The sequence below is a fragment of the Bos taurus genome, chromosome 1 (assembly GCF_002263795.3).
Source record: "Bos taurus isolate L1 Dominette 01449 registration number 42190680 breed Hereford chromosome 1, ARS-UCD2.0, whole genome shotgun sequence".
NCBI classification, from domain to species: domain Eukaryota; kingdom Metazoa; phylum Chordata; class Mammalia; order Artiodactyla; family Bovidae; genus Bos; species Bos taurus.
In genome coordinates this window covers 70,660,288-70,683,044 of record NC_037328.1, presented here as the reverse complement: position 1 = coordinate 70,683,044, position 22,757 = coordinate 70,660,288, and the positions used below count along the sequence as shown (strand labels likewise).

The window sequence follows — 22,757 nt, the reverse complement described above, 5'->3', positions numbered from 1 at the left end:
GGGTCTGGGAAAATTTTTACAACCTTGAGATATTCTTTTGATTTATTGTAGTAACTAATGAAAAAGTATTTAATTCCCTTACTAAGACTAGCAAAGGGGGCACCCTCCGTCTCCCTTCTGATGTCTATGTCAGAAACTTTCTCAGTCCCTTTTCATACTTTTATAAAACTGCTACACAAAAGCTCTTGAGTGATCAAGCCTGGTCCCTGGTCCCAAAGCTAAATCTGCTTCTTCAGAGATCAAGAATCTGACACTATTCACCAGAAGCTATCAAAGACAACTTTCCTTTTCTGGACAAACAGCCTCATTGCTAGTTGCTTAGAACTTTTCAGTTTCCAGGCCACATTTACTCATTTGGCTTGGGCTCTGAACTAGCAGGACCTTGTATTTGTATAACTGTGTAGTTTAAGGAGCTTTCCTACTTTTTAGGGGGGAAAAAGTTATTTTCCTGGTGAAGGAAATAAAAGCATGTTATCTCTATGTGGCCAATGGGAAAACTGAGGCATAGAGCGCCATTAAACCCATCGTTCTGCAGCACAGTTGGGACAGCTCTGGATTAGTTGGTAACTTTGAGGCTGGGGCCCTTTTCACTTCATCAGTGACTTCTCTGCTTTACTTTTTCCTGTTATTCCTCTCTCACTGAAAATAGGAAGATTCCTGCTTTCATCTCAAGGTGAAGAAAAGGGAGGGAGGGAGAATTTTGCAGCTTATGATTCCTGTAACTCTCTTCCACCACTGGTTTCCCTGAGGTATTTACATAGAGTAGGATTTTTAATATACACCACAGGAAGCCGGTCTCCTCATCAGTCTAAGTCTGGCCTGAAGACATCTTCCATGTTACTTTTCCTGCCTGATCCCGCTCTATTCCACCCAGACAGACTCAACCAAGCATCTTCTCTGTGCCAGAGTAGACTGTGGTTTTAGGAGACTGCACCTGCCTTATCTCATTTAAACACACAGAAAATCTGTGAAGCAAGTATTTTTTATTCTCATTTAAGAGCTGATACAACCCAGGCTCAAGAAAGTTGAGAACTCTAGTTGCTTAACTTCAGTTTTTGTGCTCTTTCCCCAGATCTCCAGGGCTTTTATTTATTTACTTGCTTGTTTATTATTTAAGCACATTGTACACCCCTCTCTAGTCTCCAATTTCCCTTATGCAAACTTCTAGTATACATGATTTTAAAACAATTTTTGTGTGCCTTTTGGAAGAACTGCATGGATTTTAGGTAAGTCTTATGCAAGTCCATGGAAGGCTGGAAACTGAATAATATCCATTTCAGTTATGATGAATAATTTAAATAAAGTTGCCAAAAATTTATTTCATTGCAAACATCCAAGTTATTGGTCTCCAGAAGTGGGAGCTAATGCTATGCAATAATGGCAACAACAACGAAACTCTGATTTAAAAAAGTAAAATCTTTGAACATATGTATGCAATATCAGACAAAGCAGAGTTGCCTCTCCGTATAGGTTCCACAACAAAGCATGACAAATTAATTTTGATCTACTTGAAATAACAGAGGAGGGAGATCCCGCAGCGCTTCTAGGGAGAAAGGGATAGTGAAAGGAATGTAATTGCATTGTATCCCTTGTTACTAATAAAAGCATGAAAATAAACATATAATTGACATGCTCTTTAGTGTCTTCTTTGTGGTTTCATTCTAGTCAATGTAAACATTTTAATTTGGATTTTTATAGATTATATCCTGACCTGCAATCTCCTAATTAAATTTTCTCCACGTGGTTATAAGATTTTCACCTGGATATCAGCATTGTTTCTTTTCTTTTAAAGTCCCACCGGCCTGGGAAGGAGAAGGGACTCAGTCGACCTGCTGTCAGAATTTCAAGTTGGCCCCATCAAAACGAATCTGTTCCATACCCTGCTTTTTTTCTGTGTAGATCCACTAAGGTGCAGCGATATTACTACATACGAGATTTTAAAATACTTCTCCTTAGCGAGAGACTTTAGGTAACCAGAGTATAGAGAAGGGCGGTGGACAGACATCCCTGCGGGTAGTAAGGGGAAGAGCAGAATCTCAAGGTCGGGAAAGAGATTTGCATTTCAGAGGACTGTTGTTGTTTCCCTCTAGGCTCTGACCTGGAGAGCGCTTTATCTGTAACCCTTTTTATGGCCCAAGAATATTCTCGCTTAGGGGCTATTTGTAAACGTGTCTAATCTCGCTCACTGTATATTACCGACCAAAGGGAGGGAAACGGTGAGAAGTTTGCTAGCAGAGTTTAGAAAGTGATTAACAGTCCATTTTATTTATTTATTACGCATTGCACAATCCTATAATAACAACAATGGCAAGGAACATCAAAGTTCTACAATTCTATCACCCTAATAAATCGCTTGTTTCTATTTTCTCTTCCATTCCCTCATGCATTAAAATATTCTGCCAAGTTCTATGCCAGTCTTAGTGATTCAAGGGCGGGTTTTATACATCCGAAATACAAATTTGCATTTTCCCTTTAAAAAAAATTATAGTTGCTTTACAATATTGTGAGTTTCAGATGTACAGCGAAGTGATTTGGTTATACAAATACATATCTCTATTTTTCGATTCTTTTCCATTAAATATTATTACAAGATACTGAATATAGTTCCCTGTGCTATACAATTACATTTTGCTTTTAATTCTGCTTTGCTTATCCTATTTCTGAAGCTGCAAAACATATATTCACAACATGGCTTTAGTGCCTACTTAATATTCCATCAACGACAGACACTTTAAAATAAATATTTCAGTTTAAGTATCCAGCATTTACGAGTAAACGCTAACACCATTTGACCTTGCACTGCACAGCCAGAAGATCGGTCAAGGTTAGACTGAGGGCTCCGGGAGGCAGGGCTGCGGCTGCGCGTCAGCCAAGGACGCGAGGAGGAAGTTAGTACACCACTCGCCCAAACCCCTCCTGCACTTGCAGTCTCGCGCCTTTTCCCTCCGACCTCGGTCCCGCGCTCCAGCGGAGGGACTCCATCCGACTGCCTGTCCACTCCTAGCCCCAGGCTGTCTTTTTCCCGAGCGCCTCTGAAGGTGTACGTGATATAGGAAGTGACGCAAGGGAGAGGGCGGGACCAAACTATAAACTGCAGGTTGGGGGTGGTTATCCCACCAGAGGGTGTCGGCAAAGACTGGTGGCGGGCCGGGAAGCAGCGGACGGGGAGGTCCTTCTGTGAGTGACACGCGGCTGCTAGAATCCCGCCGACTCTCCTACCCTCCCCTCAGCTTGTGGGGGGCTGCTCGGAGCGGGCTTGGGTGCGACCCTCCTCGGTGCGGTCCAGCAGCCTGGGGAGCCGCGAGGGGCGCCCGGAGGCTGCAGCGCCTCCGGGTTGGCGGGCGGGAACGTAGCCCGCGTGGCGGCGGGAAAGGGGCTGTGGCGGGGAGCGGAGCCAGGCTGCAGGTGCAAGCGGGGTGCAGCGGCGCTGCGGGGCGGGCTGCCCGACCTTTCCCTTACCGGTGCCCTCCGCCCCTCGGCCCCCAGTCCTGCGAATAGGTTCTGTTAGGGTCCTGAGGGCGATATGAGGGGTGTTCCACTGTCGTTCTACGCCCTGCTATTTTGCTCCCGGCTTCCCAGGTCACCCGGATCCCTTTTCCTCACTAGCTCGCCCTGAGAAGATGCAGGCACTCTTGGGACAGCCGTAGGCTGCAGGCCCGGGAGCGAGGCGTCAGCCACGCTGCCGCAGCGCTGAGCCGCTCTGCGGGGAGCACGTGGCCCTTTCAGGAAGTATTCCCAGGGGACGGCTGTCGGGGTGCGTGGATGACCTTGAGCTCGTAGCCCTTGGATTCCTCGGGGCCTGCCGGGGCCGTGGTCTCATTGTTGAAAGGGACAAAGCTGTCCTCAGTAGACTGCATTACGACTGTGTCCTGGGCATGTAGACAAGGGTTTCTGTAAGCTGTATATCTGAACTCTAGTACAACCTGATCTTTCGGCGCTGCCTGTTGGCCTTGTGTGTGGGTTCTCAGTTTTTCTAAGCCGACTGAATCCCGCAGGTATTTGGATTGCTAGGCTCTTCTCACTAACAGATGGGAGACCGTAGGAATAAGACTTCTACTTTGTGAAAGCTATGGTCTAGGGGCCAAGTAAAAGCTATTTGGATTGGAATCTGCTTTTGCCATCAGGAAATTAGCGATGTGGTATCAAAGGGCTGTGCTTGACGATATAAAACGCCTTGGAAGCCCATTGTATCACTGTTGGTAGTGGACAGCTTTGTAGGCTAGTAATGGGGCGGGTGGGCCAGTTGTGACTTGACCCAGGTTAACATTTTGCCATAGGCCAGATTGTGGTGACTGGGTATGCCAAGGAAATTGATTGCTAGTGCTTTTTCTGGTAAGAAGGTTGAACGAGGAGATAGTTATCCTATTACAGAAGTATTTGGACACCTGATAACCTTTATTCGAGGCTTAGATAGGAGTTTGGAATACTAGATGCTGATTCCGTTGCTGAGCTGGGGAATTTGACCTTATTGACCAAGACATTTAAGGTGATTTCCAGAAGTGGTTGGGGTCTTCGTTCCCCAGGCCAGGGCTGAAACCTGTGCCCCTTGCAGTGGGAGTCCAGAATCTTAACCACTGGACTGCCAGGGAATTCCCTCCCTGATTTTTCTGCTTTGAAAATTAAGGTTAGGCTCCCTAAAATACTGACTGGTCCTGTGAGGTTTTTTGTTTTGCTTTGGTTTTTTCCTCAGTTTTGGATTATTGTTGTTCAGACAGTTGCTAAGTCATGTCTGACTCTTTGCCACTCCATGGACTGCAGGACCCCAGGCTTCCCTGTCCTTCCTTCACCATCTCCTGGAGTTTACGCAAACCCATGTCCATTGAGTCGGTGATGCCACCCAACCATCTCATCCTCTGTCACCCCCTTCTCCTGCCCTCAGTCTTTCCCAGCATCAGGGTCTTTTCCAAGTTGGCTCTTCGCATTGGGTGGCCAAAGTATTGAAGCTTCAGCGTCAGTCTTTCCAATGAACGTTCAGGATTGACTTCCTTTAGGATTGACTGTTTTTGTTGTTGTTTTTCTCAATTTGGGACTGTAATAGACTCAATATGTTACACAAAATCCAGAATTAAAATTTTGTCATTGATAGGAAATGTTTTCCAAAAGTCTGTATGTAGCATAGTACCCTTCAACTTGTCTTTGATGGAATGTTCTTGTTAAGGAATGGTGGTGGTGAACCTAGCCTGTGCGGAGGACTGTTGGATAGCAAACAACTCAGCTAACTCTGCCCTAAGGAGTGGTATTTACTTGCCTTTGATTACGTAGCTATTTGTAATGAAGAAAGCTCCCAGTTCACCTTGAATCCGACAACAGTTGAAAGCTCTTAAAAATGACTGAGGTCTTTTAGAGCTCTTGTGTGTGTGCCCCCTCTGTCTGCTCTCTCAGATGACCACTACACAGATAGACTGCAGGGACTTCAGGTGGTCCTGACCTTCAACTTGAGCAATCATTTTCTCAGAAAGCTAAATAAGAATGAACATTTTGCTTTGTTTTCTTTGATTCCTTCCACTACTTTTTCATTTTAGGCTCATAAAGTTAGACTCTTAAAGCTAGTAAAAACCTTGACCAGCCGTCTCTTTATAAGTCATTCTGGGTATACCCAAGCTATGTGTTCTAAGGGCCATGCAGTTTTGTAAGTTCCTGTAATCTTTTCATTTTCACCTGCAAATGCATAAGTGTCTTGGGAAACTGTTTACAAAATGGGTTTCTATAACCAATTACTTGACATCTTGGAGCTCTGCCAGGTAAAGGTTAAGGTTTTTCTACTTTTAAAAATTTCTTACCTACCCAAGCTTTGCCCAGTGAGTAGCAAGGATGGGAAGAGTCTACATCCAAGGTTTTCATTATACTCCTTTTCATATAATTTCCAAATTATATGAAATGTGAACCTCATGTACATTTAGCATGCCTTGGTACTGTTAAAAAATAAAGTTGTCTTTACTTTGTTGATTACCACATAATTCCACATCAAATTTTGTGGGATAGAGAAATCAGTCAGAGAAGGCTTCATAGAGATGGCCCTTGAGCTGATCCGGGAAGAAATGGGTAGGACTTTAAGAACAAAGGAAGAATGTTAGTGGGTAGAGGTCGGGGCTGGATTTTGTCTCATTCTGGAGAAGGTAGAGGGCAGTGAAGTTATTAGGTGGTGAAGGTCTCTAGAACAGAGAAGCAGACAGAGAAACTTCATTTATGTGAGCTCCAAGGACTTGAAACTGTGGCTTGTTTTCTAAATTGAAATGGGGTTGTATTAAAAAACATGTGTCTTATTTTTATTTCAGGTAAAGTGGAGTAGTGGCTTTGAATATGTTTTCTATGTAGGTGAAAGTGTATTTTGGTACCTAATCTCATTAGCTATATATATTTTGTACAGACCTATGATTTTTAAGACATCCCAAAGTAGCATAAGACCTCAAGATAATTACCATATTAAAAAATTAAATAGAAAATTAATGCCACATATCAAGAAAGTAGGAATAAGATGATTTGAATTTGAAAGAAGCTTGGGACTGTTGTCTAGCTATTACCTTTGTCTGCCTTCTGTCTTCCATCCCATGGCTCAGTTTAAAACATTTCTTCCATTTCATGTTCAAAACATGTGGGGCTCTGATTTTGCTTACCTGAATTTTCATTAGTGTGAGAAACTGAATATTTTTCCCAGTTATCATTGAGAACACCAAGGATACACAAGAAGCTAATATAAATAAAAATCAAGGTGATTTTGGGTTGTCTTTTGTAATAGATTGTTAGCACTGATGGTGACATCTTGAAATAAGCTAAGTAAGAGTTGTTTGGCTTATATATGTAGTCTTGTGAACTACTTGTTTATAGGTTGGTATGAAAAGTTTTTCTCCCATGCTTTTAGAGCACATTTCAGTTAGAAAAAACATTAAGGGATTCTTTTAAATAGAAAGCTTTACTAATGGGTGAAATTATTTTGAAAAAATGACTCAATTTTGTTATGGGTAAAACTTTAGGAAGAGCCTTTGTGGATATCATTTTAGATAGAATGAAAATGTGGATAGAATTGTGTTCTTCACAGATGTGGGCTTAAATGATGGAGTTAAAATGAGAATTACCGAGGGTGTGGAGAAAAGGGAACACTCTTGCACTGTTGGTGAGAATGTAAATTGATACAGCCACTATGGAAGACAGTATGGATATTCCTTAAAAAATTAGGAATAAAACCACCATGTGACCCAGCAGTTCCACCCCTAAAATTGAAAAAGACACAAGTGTCCCATTGTTCATTGCAGCACTCTTTACAGTAGCTAGAACATGGAAGCAACCTAGAGGTCCATGGATAGATGAATGGATAAAAAAGTTGTAGTACACACACATGATGGAATATTACTCAGCCATAAAAAGGAATGCATGTGAGTCAGTTCTAATGAGGTGGATGAACCTAGAACCTATTATATAGAGTGAAGTGAATCAGAAAGAGAAAGATAAATATCGTATTCTAACACATATATATGGAATCTAGAAGAATGGTACTGAAGAATTTATTTACAGGGCAATGATGGAGAAACAGACATAGAGAACAGACTTATGGACATGGGGAGAGGGGAGGAGAGGGTGAGATGTATGGAAAGAGTACCATGGAAACTTACATATGGTAATATGTAAAATAGATAGGCAACCGGAATTTGCTGTATGGCTCAGGAAACTCAAACAGGGGCTCTGTATCAACTTAGAAGGGTGGGATGGGGAGGGAGATGGGAGTGAGTTTCAAAAGGGAGGGGTATATGTATACCTATGGCTGATTGATGTTGAGGTTTGACAGAAAACAGCAAAATTCTGTACAGCAATTATCCTTCAATAAAAAATAAGTTAATTAAAAAAAATGAGAATTACCTAGGTCACACTTTTTTTCCTCCTCTGACTTGATTTCTTTTATGTTACAGGCTTAATTTTGTGTCTGGGGATTGAAATAGAAATAGTGTATCTGTTTGCTCAGTAAAAAATATATTTTAACTATGCAAAATCATGACATGTGCTATTAATATCTGTTTCTTTAGACGTGCACTCAATCTCCTCATTGTTTATTTATACCTTTTATTTAGATCACTTATTTGAATGTGTTGTCACTTTAGTCTTAAAATTCATTTAAAACTAGAAACCTTGAGGAGTGGCTGAGTCAGATGCATATTAAGCTGGTAAGCCCTTTTTTCCTAGAAAAGGGTGATTAAAATTGGTTCAGGGTGGGGCCTTCCAGTTCTGGCTCTAGTGATTGGGTTTATACAGTTGAGTGCAGTGATAGTGATAAGCTTTTTGTACCAGATGGGGTGTTGATAGTGATAAGCTTTTTGTACCAGATGGGGTGAGATTGTGCTTCTAAGAGTATGAACTTTTGCTTGTTGGCTCTGGTCTTTAAAGCTTGAGGATTAAAAAAAAATTTTTTTTTTTCTTTTGTTAATAGAGTTTGATAGGAGACTTTTCTAATGCCAGTTTGTATAGTTTCTTTGCTTTTTGCTGTGTGGGTGTTAAATGTGCTATGAGTATACTTTTAGAGGAAAAGCTTTAAAATAGTGTGAAATAAATGTCTTTTTATACATCTCAACATACGTTCAAGCATCTAGATGCACTCAAACCAAATTAATTAGAAAAATCTAGATTTCAATTAATACCTGTGCTTTAACTTTTAAGACTCTTAGTTACAGAGGCATAGTTTGCTTTGAAAAAAGTTAAAAGTAATTTCTTAAATTTCTGGAGATGAGAACATGCTCTCTGTAAAACCAGTTTCATAGAAAGCTGTTGGACCTCATTTTTAGGTGATCAGTTTTCAACCTTGAACAAGTCACTTAAGGTCTCAAATAATTGGCCTTTTCATCTGTAAAATAGCATACTCTATGCTTTTCTTTTATCTATTCTTTTTGCATCAAAGATCTATCAAATCATTTGTTAGAAATTGTTCATTTAATCAGAAAGATCAGGTTTTCTCTCCTTTTCTGTTGGCATGATTTGTTACTGATTTGTGTAGCATAACCAGTCTTTGGCTTAATTTTACTTTTGTTAGTTTTTTTTTTTTTTTCAGGTGCCAGTCTATTGTCTTTTGTATTTGTCCCTTTTCTTTGTCTAGTAAATTCAGTTAAAGTGAACTATTTGAAAGTAAGTGACAGACATCACGATACTTCATGCTTAAAACCATTGGCATTAATCTCCTAACAAGGACATAGTCCTCCAGAAAATGCAGTACCATATCACAATTCTAAATCTAATATTGATACAATACTGTTGTCTAGGATATAGTCTGTATTCAAATTTCTTACTTCTCCCAATAATATCCTTCAGGCTGTCCTCAACTCACCTCATCCCCCCCTCAATTCAGTAGCTAGTCAAGGGTCACCCTAAATTTAGTTGTCATGTTAAACTATCTTGGTTAAAGATCCTTTCTAGAAAGGTGATAATATATTTAAAAGTAAACGATATATAATACTTAATGGAAAGTCCTCACTAGTCTAATACAGTGGTGTCTGTGTTGCTGCTGCTGCTGCTGCTAAGTCGCTTCAGTCGTGTCCAACTCTGTGCAACCCCATAGACAGCAGCCACCAGGCTCCGCCGTCCCTGGGATTCTCCAGGCAAGAACACCGGAGTGGGTTGCCATTTCCTTCTCCAGTGCATGAAAGTGAAAAGTGATAGTGAAGTCACTCAATCGCATCTGACTCTTAGATATCTCATTATGCTAATTCTCTGTTTTGTGTCTAGGCTCTTCTGTGTGGCAGCTCAGAATGATGGATCAAGCCAGATCAGCATTCTCTAACTTGGTATGATTTTAAGATGTATTTCTCTGTCACCAGTTTGCAAGAGTCTGAAGCATATGAAGATGCTTTTCACCCAGTAAGCAAGAAAAAATAACCAAAGCTATCATCAGTTACTCATTTATGTTTGAAGTGGTGGTCTTGAGGTGTACTAGATCTCACAAAGGAAGGTTATATTCAGTCTTGAGTAGAGTTAATTATGGAAAATCATGTAAGAAGTTTCAGGGCATAGTGAAGAGATAGTCAGATAGTTCAGATAAACTAAAGAAAGCACTGGTCAAAATGTCTATCAGTAGACATGATAACAGAAACTGAATGAAAAGGCTGAATGAGATAAAGGCCAGTGTATGAACCAGCCCTCTTATGCTATTGACAGAACTGGGCACAAGGAAGTGTGCTAGCTTGAAAAGGGAACTTTTTCCTTGAGAATGTACAACAAGTCATAGTAATAGCCCAGTAGCACCTGATCAAGCTTCCTTTAAATGTCCCAGTTCCCTTTCTTCTCCTTCATAATGCTTTCTTTTCTTTTTTTTAAAAATCTCAGTTTGGTGGAGAACCATTGTCATATACCAGGTTTAGTCTGGCTCGGCAAGTAGATGGTGATAACAGTCATGTGGAGATGAAATTAGCTGCAGATGAAGAAGAAAATGTTGACAGTAACATGAGGGGCAACCAAACCAGTATCGCAAAACCGAAAAGGTTAAATGGATATGTCTGCTACGGGATCATTGCTGTAATCGTCTTTTTCTTGATTGGTAAGAACAGCCATTCAAAACTTTAAAAATTCCTTGTTGTCAACTCTAGGAAGTTTGTTCATCCAGCTCAGCAAACATTTATGTAGTGCATTGTGCAAGATACCAGGAATACAGTGATGCCTAAGATTTTACACCTGCCTTTGAGGTTAGCCTGGTGGGAGAAGAGCAACACAGGGATCATTTCAGTGTAATGTGCAAATGTTACACTAGAAATTTGCACAGGGTATTTGTAGCATAGATGCTGGCCCTGAGGATTCACAGAAGGCTTCTGGGAAGAAAAGTTACCTTTGCTTTGAAAAGCTAACTGTTTAAAATGAAATTATTATATAATAGATTGAATGGTTTAAAATAGACAAAGCTGAGATGTGTCATTTACTTTCAGATGCCTTACAGTTTAATTTAATGCTAGCATTTGAAAATATTAACAATTCTTACAGGAACGGAGTATAAATGAAATTCTTTGAATTCACCTCTGAAACTCTTTATCCTTAGGATTTATGATTGGCTACTTGGGCTATTGTAGACGTGTGGAATCACAAGATTGTGGGAAAGAGGCAGGAACACAGCCTTCGTGCCCAGAGGAGACAGAAACTTTCGAATCAGAAGAGCAACTCCCTGGAGTACCTCGCATATTCTGGGCAGACCTCAAATCAACGTTGTCAGGAAAACTGGATGCCGTAGACTTTGCCAGGGCCATCAAGTAAGCCTGAGCTGCTTCACAAGTCCAACCTCAGTGCCTAAGCAAATACTATTAGGTGCAATGGAATAAAACAAGGGTGACAGTCTGGAGGAAAAGCTGGTTAGAACAGGCGAGACATTTTCAGTCAAGGGTAGTGAAAGTGAAAGCGTCAGTTGCTCAGTCGTGTCCACTCTTTGCGACCTCAGGGATTGTAGCCCACCAGGCTTCTCTGTCCGTGGAATTCTCGAGGCAAGAATACTAGAGTGGGTAGCCATTCCCTTCTCCAGGGGATCTTTCCAACCCAGGGATCGAACTCGGGTCTCCCGCATTGCAGGCAGATTCTCCCCCCACCCCACCCCCTTTTTTTTAAAGAAAATTCATAGGCTTTTGGTCTTTTGTCATATGGTTCTTTGTAGCCTGTTGCTTGCTGTCAGACTTTGTTCTTCTCTGATTCTCCATCTCATTCCCCTGTAAGTCATGCTGAGCCCTGCTACTATCCATAAAGGAATCAGCAGCTTTTTTCATCCTCTAGCTCAGGACTAACCAACAGCCCAAGTCTCAAGTATTTCTTGATTTCTTCTGGTTCTTACTCAACCCATACCCTAAGAAGTATCCTTCAGGTTTCTGTCTTTAGACTTTTCTTTTTTTGGCTGCACTGGGTCTTCATTGCTGCGTGCACGGGCTTTGTTTAGTTGCAGTAAGCATGGGGTGCTCATCTTTTACCTTTTGTTAACCCCGAATAGTTTCAATGGGACAATAATTCTTTTGGTCTTAAATGAGAAATCTTGGCATTTTTACTTCTTCTGGTGAATATTTTTGTGTGTACTGTACACTAGGCATTATGGATAAAGTGAGGGTGAGGCTATAGTCTCAAAAAAGATTATATAACTCATGTGATGTGTATATTTACAAAGAGTCATGAGATATCAAAACGAAGAGGAGTTTTGCTTCTGGGATATTCAGAATGCTTCAAGAAGTGAAATTGAAGCTGTATGTCTTGAATACACCAACAGTAACACTGTCTTTCATTTCGCTTAGAGCAGATCTTATGGATACTCTTTTCCCCTAAAATTACCCTAAGCAGATATATAGGGATGAGGCTTTACAGTAGATAAAGAGGTTTAATTCCTGCAAATATAGATGCTTTTTTTTTTCTTTTCCTTCTAAGCTTGTCTCTTTCTGGTTAATCCAGAATTTTGGGTTACAGTTATTTTATTGAGTTATGCTTTTAAGACAACTTGCTTGATATTTGAGTTCAGTGTTTAAGTTAAACTTTAGTTCATTTAACAGTGAGTTTTTTCCCCTCCAGGATGCTGAATGAAAATTCTTATGTCCCACGTGAAGCTGGATCTGAAAAAGATACCAGTTTGGCTTTTTTCATTGAAAATCAATTACAGGACTGTAAACTCGGCAAAGTCTGGCATGATGAACATTTTATTAAGATTCAGGTCAAAGGCAGGTATGTTGAAAGATGGTAACCTCATTTTATAGAATTAGCTATTCTCAGGTGTGCTAATTATTGTCTGACTCTGTGACCCCATGGATTGTAGCCCACCAGGTTCCTCTGTCCATGGAATTCTCCAGGCAAGATTACTGGAATGGGTAACCTCACTCCTACCATCTTGCCTGATAGGATCTTCCTGACCTAGGGATCAAACCTGGGTCCCTGCATTCCAGGTGGACTCTTTACCATCTGAGCCACCAGGGAAGCCCTAATTATAGCAAAGACCTTCAAAATAAATAATGTATGTCAAATGCTAAATGTATTAAATCCATTTAATTTTTTTCTCAAAGATGCCTTCACTTCATTTTCCCTTAACCTTTTTTTTTTCCCCCACAGTTCTCAAAACTCGGTGTCTATAGTGAGTACAAGCGGTAACGGCAGTCAGGCATACCCAGTGGAGAGTCCTGAGGGTTACGTGGCATATAGTAAGGCTGCGACCGTTACTGTGAGTAAGGCAAAGCCATGCATGATTCTTATTCCCCTGTTGAATAGCTCGAAAACTCATTGTCTTTTCCTGTTCTTAGTATAAGTTTACTTGTAAAATGTAGCTGGTCATGGGATATTTTTGTTCTCATCCCTCCTATGCCACAGTTAAAATCCCGAGTCCTCAGCTTGGTTGGCAAGGCCCTAAGTGATTCTGCTGCTCTGCTCTTCACTCACTCTGCTGTGGCCACTCTCGCCTCCCTGCTGTTCCTCAAACACTCTAACTCAAACATGCTCCCACCTCAAGGCCTTTCTAGATCGCCTTTCTCTTTGTCTGTCCCACTCCTCCCTTAAATATCAGCATGGCTTCTTCCCTCCCATTGCACTGGAGTCTCTTCTCCAGCGTTACCTCCCTAGGGAAGTCTTCTTTGATTATCTTATCAAAAATGGCCTTCCTCCAGTCCCTTCTCCTTACCCTGTAAGTACAGAGCCTGACATTATTCACTTGTTTCCACACTAGCATGTAAGCTACACAAAGGGCTAGGAGTTAGTTTCATTTTTTGCTATGTCACAGAGCCTCGGACAGTGCCTGACACATGCTAGGATTTACTGAATGAATTCATGTATCAGATTCACCCTTATGTGGAGGCAGATGTAAATAACCATCTTGGCTGGAGTCTAATGTTAGTTTGATGCTTTACTGCTTGATCTTTTAAAATTTAGGCAACTTTGGCCAAACTACTATAGAAGTTGAAAAATAGCTAGCTAGATCTATCTAGGTTTTTTAGGTTAAAATCCACATATTTATATGCCAGAGTCTTATCTGAAGATTGTCTTCTGAGCCAAATGAAGTTTTATGGTTCTTCTCTGTCTTCCTGGTTGCCTGTGCTGTATCACTTTCACTGGCCACCCACAAGCCAGTGTTTTGGAGGTAGGTAGTAATAGTTTACAGTCAACAATTTTGGATTCGTGATCTCTGAAGAAGATTTAGCTTCGGGACCAGGGACCAGGCTTGATCACTCAAGACCTTTTGTGTGGCAGAAGTTTTATGACAGTGAAAAAGGACAGACAAAGCTACTGACATAGACATCAGAAGAGGACAGAGCGCCCCCACTCACTAGTGTATCAAGGCCTTATATGTGTTTACCTGACCCACTCCCACAACATACATCTTAAATTAACAAAGTTAGAACGAACAATAGAAAGGTCTTACCAGACCCATTCCCATAAGTCTTAATATAACAAGATAACCAAGGTACAGAGCTTAAGGAAAAATATACCCTTGAGCAAGATGAGCTTTGTTGTGTAATCATTCAGTTCAGTTGCTCAGTCCTGTCCGACTCTTTGCGACCCCATGAATCACAGCACGCCAGGCCTCCCTGTCCATCACCATCGAGTCAGTGATGCCATCCAGCCATCTCATCCTCTGTCGTCCCCTAACGTGTAATCATTAGTTCTGGGAAAAACATTTTCTGTGACTAAGACTAAGGAATGTAGAAAAAAATGTTTGTCCTTTTCTCCTCAAGAGACCCCTTTCTTCTCCTTGGGGGCCCTGGACGTCTTATCAACCTACCTAAGAATTAACTCTCTCAGTAGGTTGTTCTGTTAAAGAATGTGGAGAGGATTAGTTCACCTGAATGCTATCTGTGTTTAGATATTTAGTTGCTAATGTCAGTTTATAGCCATTCATCTGAACTCTGATAGAGTTTAGGAGCATTATGATGACAACTTACATAAACATCTAAAAGTTGATCTCTGCAAGTTTAGTTTATTCTAAAACAACTTTTGGATGGATTTATTATCACAGCTTTCAGTTAATTCTTATGTCCTTGGTTATCTGCAGTTCAAGTATAGGAACATTATGTAATTGGTTCTGCCTTGGCTAGTCTACAGTGTTTTTAATGACAGATACCTCTTTGCTTAAGCATATTTTAATTATCCTTTCTCTTTCTCCCAAATATCTGAAGCAATGTAAATTAACATAAATAGTCAATGTTAATTAAATGAAAGGTATCATAAGGTAATGAAAGATATGAATATTTAGTTCAGTTCAGTCGCTCAGTTGTGTCTGACTCTTTGCGACCCCGTGAACCACAGCATGCCAGGCCTCCCTGTCCATCACCAAATCCCGGAGTTCACCCAAACCTATGGCCATTGAGTCGGTGATGCCATCCAACCGTCTCATCCTCTGTCGTCCCCTTCTCTTCCTGCCCTCAATCTCTCCCAGCATCAGGGTCTTTTCAGATGAGTCAGCTCTTCACATGAGGTGGCCAAAGTATTAGAGTTTCAGCTTTAGCATCATTCCTTCCAAAGAACACCCAGGACTGATCTCCTTTAGGAAGGACTGGTTGGATCTCCTTGCAGTCCAAGGGACTCTCAAGAGTCTTCTCCAATACCACAGTTCAAAAGCATCAATTCTTTGGCACTCAGCTTTCAGCAGACTCTGTCATTGTTCTAATACCATAATGCTCATTGAATCTAATGTCTTTATCCTAGGGCAAACTGGTCCATGCTAATTTTGGCACTAAACAAGACTTTGAGGATTTAAATATGCCTGTAAATGGATCTTTAGTGATTGTAAGAGCTGGAAAAATCAGTTTTGCTGAAAAGGTGAGTATGAGTTATTAAATATATAAAATCATTCTATAGCTAAATGGTATTGTTAATTTTCTTACATTCTGAAAACCATCAGTGTTAAACTCTCATACCTGATAATATAATTTATTAAAGTACTCTACAAATCAAATAAGTTCCTGTTATCTAAAGTTATAGGATACTTCTGAAACTGGCATATCTACTTGGAGTACTTTGCAATAATTGTTCTCCAGTAAAAAAGGAGTTATGAGAAATGCTTAAGTGAAAGACATTTAAATTGTGTTTGTGTAACCAAGTTATATATATATATAAAACCAAGGTTTATGTGTATATATACACACACACATACATTCTCTCTCTATATATATATATTAATGTATATGATTCAGTTATAACTGTGTTTTATAAAAAGGAAAATAAAAAGTCACCTATACAAGGGCTTAGAATGGAAAGACAGTGGTTGTCTTGGAAGGGTTTTTATTATTTATATTTTGAATTCTCTGCAAGAGTTCAGTTCAGTCGCTCAGTCGTGTCTGACTCTTTGCGACCCCATGAATCACAGCATGCCAGGCCTCCCTGTCTATCACCAACTCCTGGAGTTCACTGAGACTCACGTCCATCAAGTCAGTGATGCCATCCAGCCATCTCATCCTCTGTCGTCCCCTTCTCCTCCTGCCCCCAATCCCTCCCAGCATCAGAGTCTTTTCCAGTGAGTCAACTCTTCGCATCAGGTGGCCAAAGTACTGGACTTTCAGCTTTAGCATCATTCCTTCCAAAGAGCACCAGGACTGATCTCCTTTAGAATGGACTGGTTGGATCTCCTTGCAGTCCAAGGGACTCTCAAGAGTCTTCTCCAATATCACATTTCAAAAGCATCAATTTTTCGGCGCTCAGCTTTCTTCACAGTCCAACTCTTATATCCATACATGACCACTGGAAAAACCATAGCTTTGACTAGACGGACCTTTGTTGGCAAAGTAATGTCTCTGCTTTTCAATATGCTGTCTAGGTTGGTCATAACTTTTCTTCCAAGGAGTAAGCGTCTTTTAATTTCATGGCTGCGATCACCATCTACAGTGATTTTGGAGCCCAAAAAAGTAAAATCTGACCCTGTTTCCACTGTTTCCCCATCTATTTCCCACGAAGTGATGGGACCAGATGCCATGCCATGATCTTGGTTTTCTGAATGTTGAGCTTTAAGCCAACTTTTTCACTCTCCTCTTTCACTTTCATCAAGAGGCTTTTTAGTTCCTCTTCACTTTCTGCCATAAGGGTGGTGTCATCTGCATATCTGAGGTTATTGATATTTCTCCTGGAAATCTTGATTCCAGCTTGTGCTTCTTCCAGCCCAGCGTTTCTCCTGATATACTCTGCATAGAAGTTAAATAAGCAGTGTGACAATATACAGCCTTGACGTACTCCTTTTCCTATTTGGAACCAGTCGTTGTTCCATGTCCAGTTCTAACTGTTGCTTCCTGACCTGCATATAGGTTTCTCAAGAGGCAGGTCAGGTGGTCTGGTATTCCCATCTCTTTTAGAATTTTCCATAGTCTATTGTGATCCACACAGTCAAAGGCTTTGGCATAGTCAATACAGCAGAAAGAGATGTTTTTCTGGAACTCTCTTCCTTTTCCCATGATCCAGCGAATGTTGGCAATTTGATCTCTGGTTCCTCTGCCTTTTCTAAAACCAGCTTGAACACCAGGAAGTTCACGATTCACATATTGCTGAAGCCTGGCTTGGAGAATTTTGAGCATTACTTTACTAGCGTGTGAGATGAGTGCAATTGTGCGGTAGTTTGAGCATTCTTTGGCATTGCCTTTCTTTGGGATTGGAATGAAAACTGACCTTTTCCAGTCCTGTGGCCACTGCTGAGTTTTCCAAATTTGCTAGCATATTGAGTGCAGCACTTTCACAGCATCATCTTTCAGGATTTGAAATAGCTCCACTGGAATTCCATCACCTCCACTAGCTTTGTTCGTAGTGATGCTTTCTAAGGCCCACTTGACTTCACACTCCAGGATGTCTGGCTCTAGGTCAGTGATCACACCATCGTGATTATCTGGGTCATGAAGATATTTTTTGTACAGTTCTTCTATGTATTCTTGCCACCTCTTCTTAATCTCTTCTGCTTCTGTTAGGTCCATACCATTTCTGTCCTTTATCGAGCCCATCTTTGCATGAAATGTTCCCTTGGTATCTCTAATTTTCTTGAAGAGATCTCTAGTCTTTAAGAGTTAGTTAAGCTTTATTGTGCAACCACATTGGAGTGGAAGTGTTTTTTACTTTTTAAATTGATATATAATCAATATACCATAAAATTCACTCTTTAAAGTATACTATTCAGTTTTTAGTATATACACAGGTTGTGCAACTACCATCATGATCTAATTCCAGAATATTTTCATTATATCCTAAAGATAACCCTATACCATTTTCAGTTACTCCCCATTCTTCCCTCCTTCTAGTCCCTGGCAATCACTAATCTACTCTGTTGCTATGGATTTGCCTCTTCTGGACATTTTATATGACCAGAATCATACAATATTTTGCCTCTTTTGACTGGCTTCTTTTCACGTGCATAATGTTTTCAAGGTTCATCCACGCTGTACCATTAATCAGTGCTTCATTTCTTTTTCTGACTGAATAGTATTTGATGTAAGGATATACCACATTTTGCTTGTTTACTTGTCAGTTGACAGACATTTAGGCTGTGTCTACTTTCTGGTTTTATGAAGAGTGCTACAATAAACATTCATTTATATATTTTAGGTGAATAGATATTTCTGATTATCTTGTGTGTCTACCTAGGAGTGAGACTGCTGGGTCATATGGTAACTCTTTGTTTAGCTTTTGGAGTATATAACATTTTTGAAATGACAACGTTTTAGAAATGGAAGAGAGATTAGTGGTTGCCAAAAGTTGAGGGTGAAAATAAATGGCAACTGAAGAATCTTTGTGGTGTTAAAACTAATTGTTTGGTATTTTGATTGATTGTTTAGAACTTAATACGTCCAAACACATGAATGAGTGCAAGTAAAACTGGAGAAGTCTGAATAATATATGTAGATTGTATTGTATCAATGTTAGTATTCAGGCTGTTAGTTCTGCAGACTTTGAAAGAAAACTGGGCAAAGTTTACAGTGGATCTCTTATTTCTTAAAGCTACAAATGAATCTACAATTATCTTGTAAAATTTTCAGTTAATTTCTTTAAAAAAGTTAAATTTTAAGGCAAGTATTTTTTCCTATCCATGTTAGCTATTGAAATGTTGGAAGTATTGGTGTAGTCTGCTGTAGCCCTTTGTCTTTCAGTATATGTTCAGTATGTATTCTTTTAATTTTTGTTGATTAGATCTTCATTTTCTGAGCTTTATGTGTTTTTCTTTAGGTGGCAAATGCTGAAAGTTTAAATGCAATTGGTGTCTTGATATACATGGACTACAGTAAATATCCCATTGTTAATGCAAATCTTCCAGTTTTTGGACATGTGAGTTTTTATTTCTTGACTAAATAAGTTACTGGGTTCTACAAATTGATGCTGGGTTCCATCTACATTAATAGCAATAGAACTATGCCTTCCTCAAATACTTTTTTTGCCCTTGGAGAATTTTAGCAATAAGTGAGAAGATGAATTACATGACTTTGAAACCTAATTATTACTTATTGCTAAAAATACTTTACCAATAGTACCTTGAATTAAGAATTTGACATATGCCATATAAAAACAAAAGTCATATATTATAGAGCCACTCAGACTTTCAGACTATAAATGTAGGTTATAACCTCATACAGAATTTGAATCTTATAGGGATTTCCTGAATAAATGTGTGAGCTAATTACTCTTTTGTTTCACTAGGCTCATCTGGGAACAGGTGACCCTTACACACCTGGATTCCCTTCTTTTAATCACACTCAATTTCCACCATCTCAGTCATCAGGATTGCCCAACATACCTGTCCAAACAATTACCAGAGCCGGTGCAGAAAAGCTATTTCAGTAAGTTCTTATTTGAAAGCCATCTTGCAGGGTCAAGTTTTATGATTAGGGAGAAATAATAATCTGTTGATTTGATAAAATCTTAAAACAATTGGCTTAAAACACATGTTCGGTGTTTGGGGGATGGTTAGCTGTTAACTTGATGTATATAAAAATGAAATTTTTCCTCTATAAACTGATCTTAATAGACATTTGATTCGTTAAACTTGAAGAGACCTTGTTCAGTCCACCCAGTGAATTTCTTGTGTAATATTGTTGGCGTACCTTCTGCTTGAGTACTTCCTGTGGTTAAAGCATTTTGTTACCTACGGCAACATTCAGTTATTGGAGAAGATCTGTTAGAATTTGTATTGGGCTGAAATCTTATTCCCTGGAATATCCATTAGTTCTGGACTTTCTTTTTTAGCAGCAGAATGATTTGTTTCTTTGTCTATAGATTGAATATCCTCAGTTCTCATGAGCTTCCCAGATGCTTTATAGTCATAATTAGCCCTTCTGGATATCCTACCTAGTGTACTAGTATTTCTGTTTAAAAATAGAAACCAGGCTGCTTAGAGTACATGTCGTTAATTTTTATCTTGATCTGGATATATCCCTTCGTATTGGCAGGGGATGTTAGTCTATTTTCAAACATTCACGTGAGTATTTATTTGCTATGTGACATAGAATAAGTTACTCTAACCACACTGGTGATGTTTGACATAATTGTATAGCTGAAGTGTATTCTACTTAGCAGGATTACTGATATCAAATGAAGAGCCATCTACATGCAAGGACTTAATATATGACTATTAATAATGTGTCTAATAGGTTTTTTTAATAGGTGATTCTTTTTGACTAAAACCAAACTTAGAATCAGCTACTTCTTCCTACTACCTACAAGCCTTTCCTAATCTGTGAAGCCAGCCCCTTATCTTGTTCTTGCGTACTGGGGGGTTAATAATGTTTTGACTTATTTATGTAAGTAAGCCCTTTTGAGCAGTCATTTGGATAACACATGCGGAATCAGAAGGGGGAAGCTATCTAACCTAACTATAGCAGCATGAGAGTATTTTTTCGTAACTGAAATAAGAATGCATACTTGCCTTGTTGGGCTTTCCTTGTGACTCAGCTGGTAAAGAATCTGCCTGCAATGCGGGAGACCTGGGTTTGATCCCTGGGTTGGGAAGATCCCCTGGAAAGGGAAAGGCTACCCACTCCAGTGTTCTGTCCTAGAGAGTTCTATGGACTGTATATATATAGTCCATGGGGTCTCAAAGACTTGGACACGACTGAGCGGCTCTCACTTTCACTTGCCTTGTTAGTGGAGAGTTAGGAAACATGAGAATGTATTGATGCACCTTTATAGATACGGACTTCATTTTTAATCCATCTTGGAGTCTATTTAAAATGTAAATTATAGCTATTCTCTGGCAGAAACACATACATCAGGTGGGATAGGTAATTTTTTAAAAAATTCATTAAACTAGGAAGCAACTCATACTTTTCAAATGACTGCCTACAGATCAGAGTAAAACACAAGTATTTGGTCACTAGTGAGTAATTTTGTGTGTTCTATTTGTCCTCTTGACCTCGAAAGTCACTGATTTTGTAAACCGTGAGGAAGTTAACAGTAACTCAGAACTCTGATCTCTACTTTCTGCTTCTAGAAATATGGAAGGAGACTGTCCTCGTATTTGGGGAACAGACTCTTCATGTAAGCTGGTATCCTCACAGGATAAGAATGTGAAACTTAGCGTGAACAATGTGCTGAAGGAGATAAGAATTCTTAACGTCTTTGGAGTTATTAAGGGCTTTGAAGAACCAGGTAAAGATCCTTGGGGACTTTTTGTTTGGTTTTCCTCACTAAAGAAGTGGCTAGAGGGAGAGAGGGCAGGAGCACTGACTGGGCTTGGTTTCTTGAAATGCTAAACCATATCTGTCCTAAAGTGAACTAACTGTTCAAGTGTCAGCTTTAGTAGGAGGTAATAACAACCTAGAAAGTTAACTTGTCGAACTGACCATTGTGCCTAGGAAATCTCTTTTTAAGTTATTAAGTAGACCAGAGGTAAGCAAATTTCTTCTTAAGGGGGCAAATAATAAACATGTTGTAGGCCAAATAGTCTCCATTGCAACTCTTCAACTCTGCCACTGCAGCATGAACACAGCCATGGACAATATTAATGAATGGGCACGCAGGCTGGAGTTTGCCACTATATCTGTTTGCTATCAAATAGTCATACCATTTGGTAAGGAAAGCCCTTGGACTTCAGTGCTTACTAGACAATTAGCGAGCACAAATAAGTAGGCAGTGAGTAACCTTAATTAGTAATGTAGAAAAAAGAGATTAGTATTGTCGTATGAATGTTTAATCCCTGGAGTCCTAAATCAGGTCTGAAGTAAGTATCTCTTACCCTTACTACATATACTACATTTTTTACCCTTCTACTAATGTGCTTATTCTAGACTTCACTATTAGAAAACAGTTTAAAAGCTGTTTGAATAATTTATCTTTTTTTTTTTTTTTTTTAAGATCGCTATGTTATAGTAGGGGCCCAGAGGGATGCCTGGGGTCCTGGAGCTGCAAAGTCCAGTGTAGGAACAAGTCTGCTATTGACACTTGCCCGGATACTTTCCGATATGGTCTTAAAAGGTAGAGTACAAATTTTGAGAACTTGAGCATCTATGTACTGTGCTTCTAAATGTTATAATATGCTTTGCTCACTTTTGCCTATGTTCTTATGATTTGCTTGTGCTGGGCCCTCAGACCCAAAGATTCAAGAATGTGATGGGGGTTTGTATGTGTGGGTGGGTGGGTATAAGAGTGGCAAGTACCATGGGAGAAAGGCTTAAAAGTAAGCCTTTGTTACATAAACATTCCTTAAAGTTTATTTATTTATTTTTGGCTGTGCTGGGTCTTCATTGCTGCACAGGCTTTCTCTATTTGAGACAAGTTGAGGTGTGTAGGCTTCTTATTGCCGTGGCTTCTCTTGTTGCAAAGCACAGGCCCTAGGACCTGGGGCTTCAGTAGCCACAGCACATGAGCTCAGTAGTTGCGGCTCCTGGGCT

General features: G+C 39.9%; 1 protein-coding gene across 4 annotated transcripts in view; it reads left to right on the top strand.

Annotated features, from left to right (window-relative positions):
• Window positions 1-2,258: 2,258 nt before the first annotated feature.
• Window positions 2,259-22,757, top strand: part of TFRC (transferrin receptor) — a 30,720-nt gene continuing 10,221 nt past the window's right edge. The window contains exons 1-11 of one of the 4 annotated variants that reach the window (XM_024996557.1): window positions 2,259-3,040; window positions 9,703-9,761; window positions 10,300-10,510; window positions 11,003-11,210; window positions 12,499-12,648; window positions 13,030-13,138; window positions 15,613-15,726; window positions 19,102-19,200; window positions 19,570-19,709; window positions 21,359-21,516; window positions 22,222-22,341. In XM_024996557.1, the coding sequence (XP_024852325.1) occupies window positions 9,726-9,761; window positions 10,300-10,510; window positions 11,003-11,210; window positions 12,499-12,648; window positions 13,030-13,138; window positions 15,613-15,726; window positions 19,102-19,200; window positions 19,570-19,709; window positions 21,359-21,516; window positions 22,222-22,341 (1,345 nt within the window). In that variant the 5' untranslated portion in view covers window positions 2,259-3,040; window positions 9,703-9,725. Of the gene's footprint in view, window positions 3,041-3,115; window positions 3,276-9,702; window positions 9,762-10,299; window positions 10,511-11,002; window positions 11,211-12,498; window positions 12,649-13,029; window positions 13,139-15,612; window positions 15,727-19,101; window positions 19,201-19,569; window positions 19,710-21,358; window positions 21,517-22,221; window positions 22,342-22,757 lie in introns of those variants that run through there. The other 3 variants (XM_024996516.2, XM_024996657.2, NM_001206577.1) reach the window with 3 other exon arrangements.